The sequence below is a fragment of the Podarcis filfolensis genome, assembly GCF_964270895.1.
Source record: "Podarcis filfolensis genome assembly, chromosome: 3".
Lineage (NCBI taxonomy): Eukaryota > Metazoa > Chordata > Lepidosauria > Squamata > Lacertidae > Podarcis > Podarcis filfolensis.
The window spans coordinates 59,521,486-59,540,017 of record NC_139606.1 but is presented as its reverse complement, the minus strand read 5'-3'; the positions used below and the strand labels follow the sequence as shown (position 1 = coordinate 59,540,017).

General features: G+C 41.8%; 1 protein-coding gene and 1 long non-coding RNA gene across 2 annotated transcripts in view; both read right to left on the bottom strand.

The window, feature by feature from the left end:
* The window catches only part of LOC310760040, a 592,410-nt gene that overhangs the window by 341,050 nt on the left and 232,828 nt on the right, over nt 1–18,532 (bottom strand). The window lies entirely within an intron of this gene.
* Nucleotides 10,087–18,532, bottom strand: part of ENPP3 (ectonucleotide pyrophosphatase/phosphodiesterase 3) — a 50,218-nt gene continuing 41,772 nt past the window's right edge. Inside the window, exons 19-23 of the mRNA XM_083607688.1 lie at nt 16,146–16,284; nt 15,172–15,249; nt 14,869–15,001; nt 12,006–12,162; nt 10,087–10,682 (exon numbers count right to left, since the gene is read on the bottom strand). Of these exons, the coding sequence (XP_083463814.1) occupies nt 10,512–10,682; nt 12,006–12,162; nt 14,869–15,001; nt 15,172–15,249; nt 16,146–16,284 (678 nt within the window). The 3' untranslated portion in view covers nt 10,087–10,511. The remainder of the gene's footprint in view (nt 10,683–12,005; nt 12,163–14,868; nt 15,002–15,171; nt 15,250–16,145; nt 16,285–18,532) is intronic.

The following is an 18,532-nucleotide window of genomic DNA, read 5'->3' as shown; positions in this document are numbered from 1 at the left end:
TGAGCCTCTTGGTCTTGCCAATCGAAAGGTCGGCAGTTCGAATCCCCACGATGGAGTGAGCTCCCATTGTTCGGTCCCAGCTCCTGCCAACCTAGCAGTTCGAAAGCACACAGTGCAAGTAGATAAATAGGTACCGCTCCGGTGGGAAGGTGAACGGCGCTTCCGTGCGCTGCTCTGGTTTAGCCAGAAGCAGCTTAGTCATGCTGGCCACATGACCCGGAAAGCTGTCTGTGGACAAACGCTGGCTCCCTCAGCCTGTAAAGCGAGATGAGCGCCGCAACCCCAGAGTCATTCACGACTGGACTTAACTGTCAGGGGTCCTTTACCTTTACCTAATTGAATTAAAAGGCAAGTAGGGGAGGGGACATGATAGAGGAGCTGAATGTTAGAAGATTCAGGAGGAGCAATCTTCATATACAGACTATGGAATTTGCTCCCACAAGGTGAGAGCTTGCTTTAAAAGATTAGACAAATTCAGGAAAGATAAGGTTATCAATGACTACTAGCCATGGTGACTATGTTCTGGCTCCACTATCCAGAGGAAGAATGCCTCTGCATACTAGTTGCTTGGAATCACAAGTGAATAGATCACTGTTGCACTGAGGTCCTGCTCTGGGCCTTCCTATAGGCCGCTATGAGAACAGGTTGCCAAGGCTTGATGTCAAATCCAGCAGAGCTCTACTTTTTTTAACATAGCAGGTTTTCTGGCCCTTGTTTATTTGTTTATTTACATTGCCTTGAACATTTGCAAACAATGTGTGGGGAAATGCTTTGGGGAGATGGCTGTGAAGCTGCTTATAGCAATGGTGCCATTAATTAAAGGGTGGAGAAGGTAAAAGAAGCTAGAGGAAGAACAGAGGGTTTCAGCTGAGGTCTACCAACACTCTGCCAACCCTTAGTCACTAGACCTTTTATCTGATGCCATTTATTTATTTTTTATTTATTTATTTTTGCTTGCTTGGGGCATTTGTTCCCACCCCCAAAAAAAATCCTACAGAAGCCCATGGAAAAGTCTTTACATACTTCTCAGGACTGAACAAAATACAGTGGTACCTCGGGTTACATAGGCTTCAGGTTACATACGCTTCAGGTTACAGACTCCACTAACCCAGAAATACAGCTTCAGATTAAGAACTTTGCTTCAGGATGAGAAAAAATTGTGCTCTGGTGGTGCAGCGGCAGCAGGAGGCCCCATTAGCTAAAGTGGTGCTTCAGGTTAAGAACAGTTTCAGGTTAAGTACAGACCTCCAGAACGAATTAAGTACTTAACCCGAGGTACCACTGTAGTCAAAGTCACCACATAACAATAGCAAAGCCCTGTGCAGATGAGCAACAACATTTGGTCAAAGACTTCACATATACCACTTAAAACAATTTTGAGTCTCTCTACCACTGTTGTGCATGTATGAAAGTTTAAAACTGCAGTTTCGAAATACTTTTTCTCAGGTTTGTAAACTTATTGACAGCCATTTGGGAAGTGGATTTGCAACTGTATCCCAACCTTCTTGGTTTGTTCTGTCACCTTTGCACTGACGCTTGTTGCCTTCTGAAATGCATTTTTAGTCCTCCATTCATAATTTTTCCCCATCCGGATAATGGAACTAACATCCATCTTACTTAAAGCTTAAAGGGAAAGAGGCAACATAAGCCGTATTTACATTTCTCTCAAAAAAAGAAACAAAAAAACCCCACACCCATATGTAATTTTCAACATTTTCTAGGTACTGGACATTTCACAAGCCCTTTTAAACTTTTGAACTGTATCTTCTTTCTTTTTATGATGTTGTTCTATTTGACTGGCTGTGCTAAAATTATATTAGCTATGTTCAGAAATGAACACTGCTGGGCAAGGATGAAAACCACAGTAGCTGGTACAAAGGCCAAGCAATACATATGCAAATTCCATTTATGAAATTTCTATGAACCTTTTCTAGGAAGTTAAAGAGCACTTTGTATGACAGCAAACATTACCAGAAATTATCTGTTTGGTTTAACATTATAAAACGATATGTTTAACATTCTAAAAATGTATATTTTTTATGTTTGTCTGTCTAAAAAGATATAATTAACAAAAATGTTTTTAACTATCTGATGGCTTTTGCTGTTCAGCTGACTCTCCAGAACATTAACTCTGATCTTATGTCAATGGGACTGGACTGCAATACTATGTATACTTACCTGGGAGTAATCCCCATTAAACACCATTGGATTTTCTTCTGAAAATACATGCCTAAGATTGCACTGTAAATATGGTTGACATTCTTGTGTGTCAGCCTAAATAGCTTTTGGATCATGCTTGCTAAACAGCACATCAAAAATGATTAACACCAATGGGCTTTCAGTGAGATAACTGGTCAGTAATTTGTAGACCAACCCCATGTTGCCTAAGGTTTCTCAGGTCACCAGAGTGACATGATTGGAGTGGTGCTGTAGTAGCTTCCATACTGCAAATGTGGTATACCTGATGGTGCTTTTGTAAAATTATACCACAAAGGGCTGTGTGTGTGTTTTTTTGTGTGTGTTTAAATCTAAATCCCCAATTGTTGGAGTTTTTTGTTATCAATAAAGTAACCATCTTAGTTTCGTCTATATTATTTACTGTACTTATGGGTGATGGCCAATGTTAGTCATACCCAGAGCAGCCTCATTGAAATCGTTGGATTTACGTGGCTTAAATCCATTGATTTCAATGAGCCTACTCTGAGTGTGACTTCGGTGGAGATCACCCTATGTGTTTACTTACTTGAATAATGTGTATACCATCCTTCAGCCTATTTGGATTTCACAGTGGTGTACAGCAAATTGATCATAATGTAATAATAAAACAGCTGCAATGCTTGAACCATGTTAAAACACCAGCAATTTAAAGTGTCCGGGTAAATAAGAAAGTTTTTGCCTGGTGCCAGAGATTGCACCATCAGCAGCAGTCAAACATCTTTAGGGAGGGCAATAAGAAATGTGTATACGGTAATTCACAAAAGGCAATAATAGTAGTCTATCTACGACAGTGATGAGGTCTCAGCTGAAGCTCCATCTCAGGGTGTTGGATTACATCAGCTCTCATTGCATTTCTTTCTCTGCGTTTTCCTAAGGTAAACATTGTCATAACTATTTTTAATTCTAGCATAACTTCCTGGAAATGAGTCCTGTTAAGAAAATGAGCTCAGCAACTTTTATTCAAGCCATTTATAGTTTTGCACTACATTAGACTTCCCAATAAGCCTTGGTGTCATGGACAACTAATGCAGTATGTGAATAAATATTAAAAATATTTCTGTTAACTTGTTCAGATTCCTACAAAAACCTTTTCATAGTAGTAAATGGGTCCATTGAGCTTCTCAGAGGCATCATATGAGATATCAGTAGGAGGAAGGAGGCAAGGATGGTAAACAGCTTTCCAGCAAGGGTAACAGCCCTTGCAGTGCAATCTTATGTACTCATAAATAAGTCCCATTAAGTTCAGTACCAGTTGCAAATAAATACATTTCAGTGGGTTGCACTCTCCTCCAGACTCTAGGGGAAGACTCTTGTGTAAGATGTCTGCTACTGTCCTATAATGAGCTCATTTCCAAGGATTGTGAGACCTTCCTTTTTGTTAGTCTTTGCTCTTCAGGTTTTCCTCACATTTGTCACCAGACGGCAGAGGAACCAATTTAGTCCAAATGTCAGCAAGGTGATATTTTGGTGGCAACCCTCTCAAACCTCACTTGATATAAACAATGGTATCTATTTTCATCTGGAAGATGTTGGAAGGTATGATTAAATGGTTTGTGAATTGCAGTTTCAAGACTTCCGAGGCCATAGGGTGATATTTACTACTGAGGTGGGAAAAAGCAAAAATCTTTTAGAAGAGAGCTAAAGCCAGAAGTTTCACAAATTCAATGTCCAGTTTACTCTTCAGAAGTGAGAAAATAACATATGGAATCACTGGGATTTTGTGGGTTACAGGCTTTTTCTTTTTCTTGAAGAGTTGTGAAACGGTACGAGGGGACATATTGATGTTTCTGTGGTGTTGTTAGGACATCTTGTTCTGATCATCTTGTTCTGGTTTGGTTGGGGAGGATATGAGTGGCATGTTCAGTATTCATTAAGAGTCACCGTGCTAGTGAGTGTGTGTTCTACTGCTTCTGAGTTCTGCATAACCAATGCCAATTGTAGAAGATCCACTTCATTTATGACACAGCTTGTTACCAGACGACTTGTTTATTGAACTTCAGGATTTGTTTGCACAAAGTATTCAGGAACTTATATGATTCCAAGCAGTCATTTTGATTTTTCGGTAGGTAGATTATGTTACAGTGTATCAAGCAATTGTTATCCCCCCATTTTCCCAGCTGTTTCCCCAACATTTTCCTTACTGGAAAAATTCTGATTCTTTTTGGAGGTGGGTTTGTTGCAAGTGAATTCCACCCACAAATGGTGATATTCTGGAAGTGGCAGCAGTAGATTTAGGGGCGAAGCTAACATTAACTGAATATTTTCTGTGAACAGAATCAGTTTCAAGCACACCGTATGAGCCTAGGAAAGCCTTTTGATGAGTAAGTCATACTAGGAATTCTAAATAATTTGAAGGTCATACCACAATTGAAATGTCATGCAATTTTTTTTCCAGATGTCTCTGCCTCAATTTGGCTTTGGTACAACCATAAATAAATCATCTCTGTATAGCAGAGGGCTTCCAGACAAATGTTTATCATGGGATCAAAGCTGTTAATGCATGCATGTTTTTCACAACTTTCACATGATGTCGTTGAAATCAAATGTGAGTCCCTATTTTCCCTTCATTTAATCTGGATTGACCCTTTCTCTTGAAAATTCCATTTAAAGACCGTCGCCAGTTTTCAGATACCAGAATGATTTGTTTGCAGCTATTTACAAATTTGCAAATTAATCCTCCATCTGAAAGTACTTGTAAACTAGTGAAATAACTTTTGACACAGTGACTTTCATTGCTCCAATTGAGTCTCATTGCACAAATAATCTGTTAGCGCCTCTGAATTCTAAAGTTGTAACACAGGACTTAGGGAGCATTTCATTAATGGCTTCTTGTGATTCCAGGAAAGTCATCTCACCCTGGGAAAAGCTTTATGCATTGCCTACAGATAGATGCTGGTGTCCATGAAATGCTGGAAAGCAATGGGCATGCAAGCATTACATTTAAACTTTTGCTCAGTCCAGGAAAAAAGATGTGAGTCCAATCCTCTGCAATTTATTCAGAATAAAGTGCCACTGAGTTCAATAGGATTTGCTTACAACTAGCAGCCAATTGTATCATGAGCACAAAGAAAACCCATCTGCCAACTGAAGTTTAGGGGAGGATCACACTTCCATAGCACCAGCTAACATTCCTCATGCAGTTGCGGCAGTTCCTTATATCCCAGAGGAAGAGCAAAACCAAAGGTCAAATGTGACAATGCGCTCCTGTGATTAGCAGACCACAGCCAAGCAACAGGAACAGTCCCATAAATTCAGGCTTCCCTTTACAATTTTACTAGACAGATCAATGGTAGATCATAGACAGATCAAAGACTAGACAGATCATACACTGACATTTCAGAGTCCTATTTTCAGCCAATGCTCATGTAGAACACTCGCTGTCTGCTCATTTAGAGCAGAGATGGATTTCATAAACAGTCCCTCTGGATTGCCTGTGATTAGTTCCATATAATAGAGATGACAAATCAATGTAAGCTTCCTTTAGGCAACACTGCAGCTCTCTCAGCCATGCGATGTGGAGGTGCTGACAGGGAAGGTGTGGCAGCCCCAGGGCATGCTGGGGAAAGAGCAGCAGGAGGTCTGACTCAAGACTGGCAGATGCATCTCAGCTCTCCATATCTGACCTGCCACTTCTCTGAAAGTGCCCTGTCCTAGCTTTTGCCACAATGACCTTACCTGTTGGACTGCAGCCTAGAGCAAAGGAGTGAAATGCTGATTAGGGGTTCCCCAATATTGTAAGGGTGGGGTGTTTGAGACCAGCAGGTGGGATGGTACCCTTTGAAGCAGTAAGTTGCCTGCCAATTGTTACCCTTACATGGGAATGTAGACTAGAAAATGATGGGGAACATTCACTGCCATTATGCATATTTAATCAAAGAGTATTATTATTAAATAAGGAGTCAACCAAATAATAAAGGAAAAGTCCAGTTTACATGTTAGGGAACCTCACCTGGGGCACAATTATTAGTGTCTCAAATCCACTGACTATCAGAATGCTGAAAATGATATTTAGATGCTGCCAGCACTCACACCTGCATTTCCTGATTTTTAGACATTTCATAATCTGGGATTGTCAGTAGTAGCTTGTAAATTCTGACAATCATCACATTTATGACATCCATTGCAACACAAGTGCTACAGCACACACCACTTCTATCAAAAGCCGTAGTGCCTGTTGCTAATTTTCTCTGCATGGTTTTACAGAAAATATCTGGGGTATTGGATATAACAAGTTCTGAGATTTCTCCAGTGTCACTTCATTTAAAAAAGATATCAGAGACCAATGCCTGCCAACAGCCACAGCAGTCACTGTAGTACATAGTAAACAGAGGGGTTCCTGTTTATGCAAGCCACAGGGGGTCTCTGAAGATGAGGAAGTTAATTACATGAAAACATAGTGGGGGGCCTGTTTAAAAAACCAGTTTTTCTTGGCACTTTGGTAGGGTCACAAAATCAGACACTAGGAACAGTGGCGTAGCGTGGGGGGTGCAGGGGGGGCGGGCCGCACCGGGCGCAACATCTGGGGTTAAGGCAAATCCACGGGATAGGGGGCGCAAATCCACGGGTTAGGGGGCGCAAATTACTTGCCTTGCCCCGGGTGCTGACAACCCACGCTACGCCACTGACTAGGAAGCAAACTCAGTATTTCGCAGCACAATTCAAAGTGTTGGTGCTGACCTTTAAAGCCCTTAACGGCCTCAGTCTCCACCCCATCGTTCAGCCCGGACACTGAGGTCCTCCTCCAAGGGCCTTCTGGCAGTTCCCTCACAGGGAAGCAGGCAAAGGGCCTTTCAATAGTGGCGCCCACCCTGTGGAATGCCCTCCCATCAGATGTCAAGGAAATAAACAACTATCTGACTTTTAGAAGACATCTGAAGGCAACCCTGTATCAGGAAGATTTTGATGTCTAACGTTTTGCTATTTTTTATATGTGATGTAAGCCACCCAGAGTGGCTGGGGAAACCCAGCCAGAAGGGTGGGGTATAAATAATAAAATTATTATTATTATTATTAACTATTTACACAGTGGAAAGCCCAGTATAGGCATGGGAAGCTGTGTCAGACCACTGGTTCATCTCGTTCACTATTATCTCTGTAATGGATTTAGGTTTGCTGAGGCCCTAAGCTACTGAAGGTAATGGGGCCCTTTATATGTCCAGCTGTCCTTTGTCAACAACAAATTGTCACTGTATTTTTGTGTTGAATATATGCTATATGGCAGGCACATCCAACTTCCAAGAGACTGAGATCTACTGCCACTGTAAAAAATACTGGCAGTGATCTACCCATTGGATTGACCAGAGTTGTTGACCTTTTCTGGGGGGGCAGGGTGAGCCAAACTTGGTTTTTTTGGGGGGGCGGTTATCAGGATCCCGCGATCAACCAAGATCGACCAGGGACACTCCGCAATCAACCAATATATCATGATCGACTTGTTGGACATCCCTGCTATATGGTAATTTATAGGCCCATTACTTACATCATAGGAGCCTGCACAACGCAAAACACTGTTGCTGTATGTAGGTTTTAATTTATTTGTTTTTTATCTTATATTTTGGAAATATACATCCAGTGTTTTTTCCCCCTTTAATTTTTTGTGGGGCCCCCAAGAGAGTGGGGCCCTAAGCAGCAACTGGCAGCAACTCTGTGGGGTTTCAGGCAGCTTGGGTCTCCCATTATTACCTGTAGATGCCAGTGATTGAAAGTGGGATCTTCTGCATGCAAAGCACATAGAATTGGAAGGGACCCTGAGGATCATCTAGTCCACCCTCCCGCAGTGCAGGAATATGCAGTTGTCCCTTGCGGGTATTGAACCTGCAACCTTGGCATTATCAGCAGCACACATGTTCTACCACTAAGCTATTTTCCTTTCCTGATACCTGATGGTGTCCACATTTTCTTCCAGATTTTTTTTTTGGGGGGGGGGAGCGGTTAATACAAGAGAGGTTTAACAAGCAATCCCTCTTCCCAGGGAGCATTGGGGATTACAGCTGCTGGAGGGGAACAGCGGTCTCCAAACAACTCTCAACACCTTTAGCAAACTACGGCCCCCAGAATTCTTTAGGGGAAGCCATGACTGTTTAAAGTAGAATCATAGTGCTTCAAATATATGGTGAGCACAGGTATGTCTGAGTTAAAGAGTTCCTTTTATTTTTCAGGATTTTGCTCTGTTCCCTTTGTGCTCTCCCTTGTCTTTTTTATTCCTAATAAATGTTATATAATTTGACAAGTGGTGTCTTGCTGCAATGCTGCCAGCTCACAGGGGGAAACCTCTCAGGAGCCTAAGCCTCAAAGTTCTTGCTATGGAGATACAGGAAATGCAGGTTGATAGAGAAAAGCAGGCCGTTCTGATCTTGGGGAAAGATCACAACTGAGAGGGATTGACTAAGCAGCACAGGGTCTGCTGCGTCTGCTCTTTTGACCTCCCAGACTTTACTCTGTAGAAGTTAAGAGGGGCGTAGTGGCAGTGATTTCTGGACTATTTGAGAGATGTGACTGGCCTGCCTTGCTAGGCAGTTGTGCAACAAATGGTGTAAGCAGGCTCTTTTAATCTGCCCCTTACAACAGAGGCTGTCTAAAGCCTTGTACTGTTACGATATTGCACAAAGCTGTTTAGCGTTCTGAGAGGAGAGAGGCACAGCCAATTTGAGTATTCATTAGGCAGGGTCTGGATCAGGGAGGAAGCAACTGAGTTGGTCTAAAAGGCTGTCTTTTTAAATGTCTTACCAGTAAGCAGTGTTCTAAAGTTAGCCGAACTCTCCAAGCAGCCAGGAGAAATTTTACAAAGGCAGAGGATCCCCAGTGGTTGCACTGGGTTTTGGAAGTATTTGGCTGGGCTAGAGGTTTAAGGAATTTGGCCAGAGGTAAAAACCGGCGAAAAACTAGTGTCATCAAGCCACTTTAAGACCTGAACGTAGGTCTCTGTATCCCCTTATAAGCTTAGCACCCACCTTAATAAACGAACAATCTTTGTTTAAAGTTCATCCTGTCTCTTGTGTAGGTGTCCATCTCATGCCTAAGCCTTCTACACAAGCTACAATGGTTTTTTGAGTAAATATTGGTGGCAGAAAATTAGCAAAGCACAGATACCTAAGCTTGTGTTTATAAAAGTGAGATTGAGGGGCTGGGTCTCCCTGACACAGACGTCAACAGAAAACTTTTCCCATTAGTAAGTAGTCCTCAACAATACACAGTACAGTGGTACCTCTAGATGTGCACGCGTCACTTTTCACCGATTCTGCCCATGCGCATGATGTCATTTTGAGCGTCTGCACATGTGCGAGCGGCGAAACCCAGAAGTAGCATGCTCCATTACTTCTGGGTTGCCGTGGAGCGCAACTCGAACGTGCTCATCCCGAAGCACATATTGCAACTAAAGGGTTGGGACTGAGTCCTGATTAGGAAATACCCAAATCTGGTGGTGCTGGCAAGTGAAGTGAACAGGCGTGCAGCCCCTCGTGGTAACACAATAACATGTAGCAATATTCTTGACAGCAGCTGAAACTCTTTCTTTCTTTCTTTTGCAAGTTTGTTCCTGTTCATAATTTCAGTGGCACATTCTATTATTATATACAAAATGCTTTAAAATCTTTATATTTTATTCATATGTTAAAAGTTCAAATTCAGTAGTTTCATGTAGTCTGAAGTCCTTGTACCATCAAAAGAGAGAGGGAGGGAGGGAGAAATTCCAGGAAAACACGTGGACCATGGAGCTGCAGGAATGCTGGAAGAGATTTTTCCTGTCGTCATTTACTACCCTAATCGCCTGAAGATCTGTAATTGAGGCTGAAATCTTAAACATACTAATTCCCACTGAATACACAAGTGACTGACTTCTGAGAAAGGATTGAGGATAAATTTGATCCAGTATACATTGCATGTTTGTTTGTTTATTTAAAGCCCAATCTGTCAAACAATATCGAAATACAGCTTATCGGTTCTAATTCACCCTTATCTGAATTTTCCATTGTAGTTCTCCAACCAAACAATGTTTACAAAAATGCATTATATTAGGGGAAATTGCTTGCAAAATGTGTACATGAGTCGAAACTGTTTATAAAAATGTTTGAACTAAAATGTGATGAATTTTCATGAGGTTTTTTTTTAAAAGAAAAATAGCAAATTGTTGCAAAATGTGGAGAACCCAATTTAAGATTGGAAAAAAGTAAGAAATGAAATTGTCATCTCCTCGCATCCCTGCTTCCAAGTAAACATGCATTGGTTTGTGTTCTGGGTTTTTCCAACTGGCAAGGAAGGAACCATTTTAACAAGACCTAATAAATTACACACACTCATTAAAAAAGAGTTGTAAATATTGGCAAAAATGTCTTCAGTTGTAGGATTTCGGGCAGAGGTTGATTTCTCTCTGGGTAGAAATCCAGACCCGTCAGAAGTTCCACATCACGGACACGAGCTGTATGAGTGTGAATTCTTTCTTCAACCCACAGTGATTCCGGCTGCCCTTCCTGAGAAAGCAAACAAACACAAGAACTTCAATTGTGCATCAGCAGGCAAAACAACAATGTTGCAGTAGTGGAAGGAATTTCTGCATACAAATGCCTTACAACTTTATTATTTTCCCTAATTAAATTTCTGTCACTGTGGACTGGGGTAACTAGGCCATGGCAATCTGCTGAATGTTTCCTTTGCTCTTGGAACTTGTTCACTATCTTTTAACAGTTTCCTTACAACAGTACAATGAGCTATGACTTATCAGAATGAACAAACACAGCAAGTCCTTTATGCCATATTTGGGAAGAGGGAGGGGTAGGCTGAAGGCAAATGCTACAAGCAAAAACTACTCTTTTTTTACTTCAGCTATTGGCACTACCTAGTTAGTGCTTAACAGTATGCCAGGTGCTGACCCTCGGAGCAGAAATCATATACACATTTTCAGATGCTTTGAACAGCCACTGAGCAGCATATCTCCACTCTGGATACTGTGCATTACTATCACCCAGCTGTTATGCTTTTCTCATTTTAAATGCCACCACAGCCACTCCAGCTAGAGGAGGAGAAGTCGCTTACAAAGCACGCCCAGTTATATGTGGCTTACGTTGTCCTGTGACTAAATGATGCAAAAAAGCCTTGTCCAATTCCATCAATGCCGCCTTGGTGCTTTTTCAAAAGGAAAGTATTACTTTATAAACCAGCACTAGGGCATTGTGATGGGGAGGCATAACTGATAACGCTTTTTTGCCAGCTGTGTCAATTTCACTGGAGAGCAGAATTTGACAGCATGTCCCAGGATGCCCACAGTCAAAAAATAGGATAAACCAAGCAAGAGATGGCAATGCACTTCAGATAAATTACATCTGTTCACAACTGGCAGAACTCTTCTTCAGCAACCATTTAAAAATCTAATTCCTGCTTATTCAAAACTGCATTTCTGACTTTCATGCATATATACTAACACAGGAATTGGGGAATTGTAGCCCTCCAGATGTGTTTTCCCCTGGGAAATCTGCTCTTTAGTGATAAATTAGAACAAATAGCAATCCACTTAAAACCCAGTTGCTGTTTGTACCAATTCAGCACTAAAGATCGGCTTTCCCTGGGGAAAAGCGGTGGGAAAATGGAGGTGTAGATAAGTCCTTAGTCTCTTATCCACATTGTCACAAGTGGTCTGAATAACAGTAAGTTGAGAGTCAATTGGAATGATCTCTTAGGCTAGGCCTTGTGTTGGATTTTTACTGGACACTAAAGACTTCTCAGATGGCCGCATTTGTAGAAACTGCATCTCCAATACGAAGAGCAGGGGCATGTGAAGTGAATAATGTTATACTTACACCACAGCTCTCAGAGTTGTCGGGCCGATGAGGAAGGATGAAGGGCAGGACACTCAGCGAGCCTGAGCAACTCAGTGGGGTGTTGGCTTGGTCCTCACAGCTAGTCAGTACAACAAAGTAATGGGTTGGGATGGGAATCTGTGAATTGCCTACATGCCTGTGAAAGGAGATCAATTAAAGGCTGTTTACCAAAATCTATACTTTTTGTAAAATTATATTCACACCATTTCATTCAATGAAATTACAACTACCTACCCTGTGGAAATATTATGGAGAATAGCTCCATAACTGGAAGCAGAAGGAAATCAGCACTCGTTAGGTAGGATTACACTGTCTGTTGCGAAAGAGATACTACATATACCTAACCAGCAATTTTCAGTTTCAGTAACTTACAGCACAATCCTGTACATATTTACTCAGAAGTAACTCCCATTTAATTCAGTTGGGTTTACTTGAGGCAAGTGGGTATGGGACTGCAATTGTGCATCAATGTGGATTGATATTCTGTCCAAAATTTTAACCAACAAAGGTATACAATTTTAGCAGTTTTTTAGATTGGATAATTCCGTTGATGTGCATGGTTGTATCTGGGGTCAAAAGGCTGAAAGAATAAACTTCTGCCTTTTCATTGCATTTCACTGATTTTCTATTTTTTTAGTTGAAACTGTATTAACGTTTAACAAGAAACAATAACTGAAAAGGAACTGTGAGAGTGAAATTCTGATGCCCCTGGAATTAGTTTTCTTATCAATCATACAAAGAAGATTCCATTAGCTGAAACTGAAGCAGTGTCACAGATATTCATGCAAATGCAGTTCCTTAATGCACAGGGTAATTCCTGTATGAGCTCTCTCTTCAAAAAGTGGGTAGGGTTATCTTGCCATGACTAACTTTGTACAGATTTTGATCTGTTTATAAAAGCTTTTAAACAGCACAGTGTGGCTGACAGGATATTAAAGCCCTTTGACTGGAAGGAAGCTCTAGTCTGTCATCTCATCCATCCACCTACATTGTGGCAGAAATTCTTTCCCTCTGTCCAAACCATATTTGAAAAATGTGGCATCAAGTCTAGCCTAGAAAACAGCAAATCCAGTAAAACCTGGACCATAAACCTATTTGCATAGCCAAACTGCCCAGAACTTGCAAATATTCTTTACAAAACTGGCAGCTGGCAAGAAATTATCCTGGGTCCATTAGAGAGCATATCAAACAGATCAGCAGAACTCCATACTCCAGAAGACATCTGAAGGCAGACCTGTTTAGGGAAGCTTTTAATGTTTGATGCATTACTGTATTTTAATATTTTATTGGAAGCTGCCCAGAGTGGCAGGGGAGGCCCGGCCAGATGGGTGGGGTATAAATAATAATAATAATAATTATTATTATTATTATTATTATTATTATTATTATTATTATCATCATCATCATCATCATCATCATCATCATCATCATCATTATTAATTTGCAGCATAGGAGCTAACTCCTAGGGGCCATGGGGACTTCAGCCCCCACAATAAAATATTTGAGGGGGCCAGGCCCCCATAAAGTTGATGGGCATTCCCATCAACTGCGTCATGTGATCAAATATGTGGGGTGGGGCTTGGCTGGGCCCCCACAATATTTCATTCAAGTTGGCCCCCCTGATTTGTAGGTAAATTGTGGTCAGCAATGCAGCTGTTGTTCCCAGAGGAAAGATCCAGGGAGTGAGGCTGGAATTATTCTATTCTATTCAAGCCAGATGCTGGTATCAGCCAGCCCACATTGGATCGTTGGCATCCATTTGTCTCGAGAGACAATGGAGGAGTGTGTCTTTGGAGGTGAAGTCAAACTGCTGGAGAGTTACAGTGCCTGCTGTGGCTGTAGAGACCAATACAGGAGAGACATGTTTTGTTGCAGCAGGTCCAGATTAAAGGTGTCCTGTTGTGCTGCTGCAGATGCACCATGGCGTTTCTTCTCTCTGCGCTCCTTCCAGCGGACATCCCTCCTCTGGTCACTGCTATGGATGTACAAACTGATTGTCTGTCTCCAGGCACTGCAGTCGTCTACAAGGGATTCTCACATGGTGAGGTGAATGTTGCCAGCCTTCACGTCATGTTTGCAGACATCTTTGTAATGCAGAACTGTTCTGCCAATGGGCCTGGTGCCTGAAGCCAGCTCCCCATACAGCACGTCCTCAGGGATCCTGCCATCTTCCATTCTGTGGACATGACTAAGCCAGTGTAGATGTCGTTGAGACAAGAATGTGAACATGGTGGGAATGTGATGCCCCAAATCCTCCAAATGCAGCACATGTGGAAGGCATTGAGGTGTCGCTCCTGGCAGTGCCCACAACTCACTTCCATAAAACAGTGTGCTCAACATACAAGCCTGGTAGACCTTCATCTTTGTATTGGACATTAGCATCACATTCTCCTATACCCCTTTGGAGAGGCATTGCCGTAGCTGCCTTGCCAAAGCACCTGTCTATTCTTTTCAAGCCAGATGTTGGTATCAGCTGGCCCACATACAGCCAGTCATTCTACATTGATTTCTTGGCTGACTTGTGCCTGAGCACCTGCTGTAACTCACTTAAAATCTAGCACAGGGTTTCTCAAACTTGGGTTTCCAGCTGTTTATGGACTACAAATCCCATCATCCCTGCCCACTGGTCCTGCTAGCTAGGGATGATGGGAGTTGTAGTCCAAAAACAGCTGGAGACCCAAGTTTGGGAAACCCTGAGCAGATGGCAGACTGGCTAATGTTTGTAAGCCACTCTGTGATGCTTGACAGAACAGTGGGATATAAGTGATTTAAACAAATAAATAAAAATGAAACTCGTGCCACATGCTAACATTTAAACTGGTTACCTTTTTTCTTTACTTACTGTGTAATGATATCAAGGGAATCAAAGTGTCCATCGCTATTATAATCAAAAATAGGCCCACTGATCACATTTAGCCCATTTCTCTCTGTAGCATATTTTGGAAGCAACGTATTATGCAAGTAATCCCATAATCCTGCAATTGAAAGTACAGTGAGATAGAATCAGCTACAAGGGGAACTGTTATGCTGAATCAGTATGGCTTCTCTGTCTCATGACCACACAGACCAGAAGAGGCCAGAATGTAAGCATAAACTCTCAGGTAAATAATGCACTATCAAAGTGTTGGCCATTATCAGCACTTACTTTTGAATTCTTTGTACATGGGAACAATGTTGCTGGTAAGTAAAGCATTATATTGTTCATCTGCAGTTGAATTGAAGTCTGTGGGGGGGGAAATGGGATTAATAGTTTGTAAATCATGAAAACTAAACCAAAATTATTTTAAGCTGAGCACAATTTTGTTTACAATTCTGGTGGATCTATTCATTAAAATACCTCTTAAATTTTATTATTTAATACCCTTTCTTCCCTCTTGCATGAAAACATAGGATCAAACATAGTGGTAACAGAAAGATACATGTGGACCCTGCAGCAAAAGTGTGAAATTCTTCTCTTCAGGGTTTCAGCCAGCCAGCCATGCCCCTTCCCATGATTGGTTTTCTGGCAACAAAGCACAATGAGATGCCATGTTTTGTTGTTGGCTTATGAACCATGGCTTGTTTTAACTATTATCTGGTGTTGTGCCAGAAGCCAACTATCTTGCTTTAAAATGGTTTGCTTGGCAACCTCACCTCAGACGCTCACCAAGCTAGAGAGGCACAAGGCAGCAGCAACTGGAAAACAAACCAAGCTTTGGAGAAACAATCTGTGGCTTGTTTGCTTGCCTCGTTGTACGATGAACAAAGCATGGTTAAAACAAGCCATGTCTCCATGTTATGTGCAAATGAATCACCGTGAGCCTGGTTTCTAACAGATTCCTTTCCATGCAACGTTTACATATCTCTTTACTCAATGTAAATCTAAGCCTGTTGAAGAAAAATATTTAACTATGTCTTGAGGAGCCTTGTGGTCTGGTACTACAGAAGGCAGTGACTATAATATAGCAAAGCTATTCTTTCACAAAAGAAACACCACTGAAATACCCCCCTCTCTCCCTTTTTAATGCCATGCTTATCCCCAGTGGGTTGTTTCAGTGCTGTGTATATGTTTTTAAACACCCAGCCACATCCAGCCGATTACAACATTATGATCTTTTCTATATAAAGAGCACTACTAACTGGGAGGGTAGAGGAAACCGTGGGTGATGTTCAGGTCTGGCTGGTAGTTGGAGCAGTTTTGGCTCTTAGCTTTAGGGATTCTAACATCAGGCCGCAGACAGTCTGGAGCAGGGGGAGGAAGAGAAGATGCATCTCCCGCCTAGAAAGGGGGAAAAAGAGAGAGTATTACACCCACAGTCGTGGCTAACCTACAGTTTTGTGACTTCCTAGCCTAGCTTTCATTGATTCTTTCTTTTCCTATTTTTATAATGAATCATGTCCGTGCTAAAAATAGAAATGGACTTTAGCCCTTCTTTCCAGTCTGTTTATTCCTTGGTCCTTCAGCATTTTGATAATGGATGGTGAGGAAGGAGGGGAAGTCAGCCCAATGTAAAGCAGTTGCAGCAAAGATCAAAGCAGCTTTTGGATTAAAGATGCAAGTCATTTGCCCTATTGGCTCTAATCAACAAGTTAAGATGTGTGACTCAAACTGGAGCTTCACAGAGATTGCATCATGTATGCCTTCCTGGCCTCCTTTGGTTCAAGATCTGCAGGTAGGACTGGGGGAAAACCTCCCATAGGGAACCCCAGGACCTCTGTCAGTCAGTGTAGAAACAATAAAGAAACAAAAACAAATTTATCAAGTAAGGCAATGTGTTAATTGTGTTTCCTCAACTTATAGCAGAAATACTTTCAGATGATTTAAAAAAAACAACAACCAACCTTTATCTTAGAGTTTTAAAAGATGGGGCCAGAGACACCGAATTTCTGCTGTTCTGTGCCTTTCCTTAGGTATTTTCTTTAACATTGTGTCATTGGGCTGTGCCTTACTCTGCCACCCCCGGCCCCACCACACACACCCAGCCAACAGTCAGTTGATGAGAAGCAGAGACCAGCAAGCAAAGTAGTGGCAGCCTAGTGTCTCTTATAATGCTTAGTTCAAGCTGCATGGTAGGTCAGACTGAGAGGAAAAGTACAGTCACTGCCTTTGGTAAGAAGAGCATGCTTTAAACAGGAAACAGTAATCAATGTGTCAAGAGGCATAATTTATTTGCATTTTGTGGGACTTTTAACTACAGCATTTGGAAGCAGTTGCTTTTGACTGCCAGGCCATCACCCAGCCACTTCCAGGGGTGGTGTTGGTGTTTCTTAAGCGGTATAAGGAAAAAAAGAAAATATATAAATAAGGCATTAAAAAAAAAAAGATCCCACAAACTCATTGATCCAGAGACGCAAACCCTACTCAGTTCAGATGTTCTTCAATGCCCTTTTTATCTTTATACAGCACTTAAAAAAAAAACCAACCAGTTATGGGCCCATTTTCAAAATCTCATCCAACTAGCCGTATTTCTATACCAGACTCATGAATGTGCCAATCCAGGAATGAGTGGCATGTGTGAATGACCCAACATGAAGCAACAGCCATAGACAGAACTTCCACATGGTCCAATGCCACAGCAAATGCCCACAGTTTTCAGTGAGGTGATTTCTGACATTCAGCTGAAAAGTCGTGGAACTGAAGTGTAACCAAGTGTTGAGGAACCAAGTGGTATGCATCCCATGAATCAAATCTCCTTGTAGGAAAGCCTTCTGAGGGCCACATGTCAGTGGTGGACATAGGCCAACAAAAAGTGGGTGGGGCCAGAAAGGAAAGTGGGCAGAGCAATGGATGGGACTCTTGCTTTTGTAGAGGAGACTGCAGTCCAACTACACAGACATATATATATATATATATATATATATATACACACACACACACACACACAGACACACACACATACACACACAACACAACACAACACAACACAACACATAATGCATATCCCCAGTGAGGCAGGGAAGCAAGAGACATTATCATGAGTCAAAGGCACATCTCAGTCAGGAAAAAACATTTGAAGATGACATGGAGCAGAGCCAGCATAAGGTGTGGGCTGGGGTGGACTGAGGAGAATCCTGAGGGCAGGTCTAAGAGGTCTGGCAGGCCACATTCATGACAAAAAAATAGGACATGGGGCTCAATTACGGATCATACACTGCAGGACAATTTCAATAATCTGCAACACAAAGGTGTTTACTTTCTTTTCAAAAGAGTGAATGAGTCTATGAGTGAGTGAATGAGTGTGTGTGTGTGTGTGTGTGTGTGTGTGTGTGTAGGAGGGGTTGGTGACTCGGTACAACCAAATCTTTCCTATCCAGGAGGTGGGTTTTTCCTCATAAACTTTGCCAACAGTCAGAGGGAAAAATCATAGTTTTTCCCTAAATCACTGCCTCAGGAAATCTGGCTACTGACTCTGCTATTTCACTGACTCACGACAAACTGCTTTTTATAACCTAAAGGGACTAGCTCAGGATATGCTGGCTATCAAAAAAAATAATGGGATGGATTTCTGAGCCAACACTGGTACTTC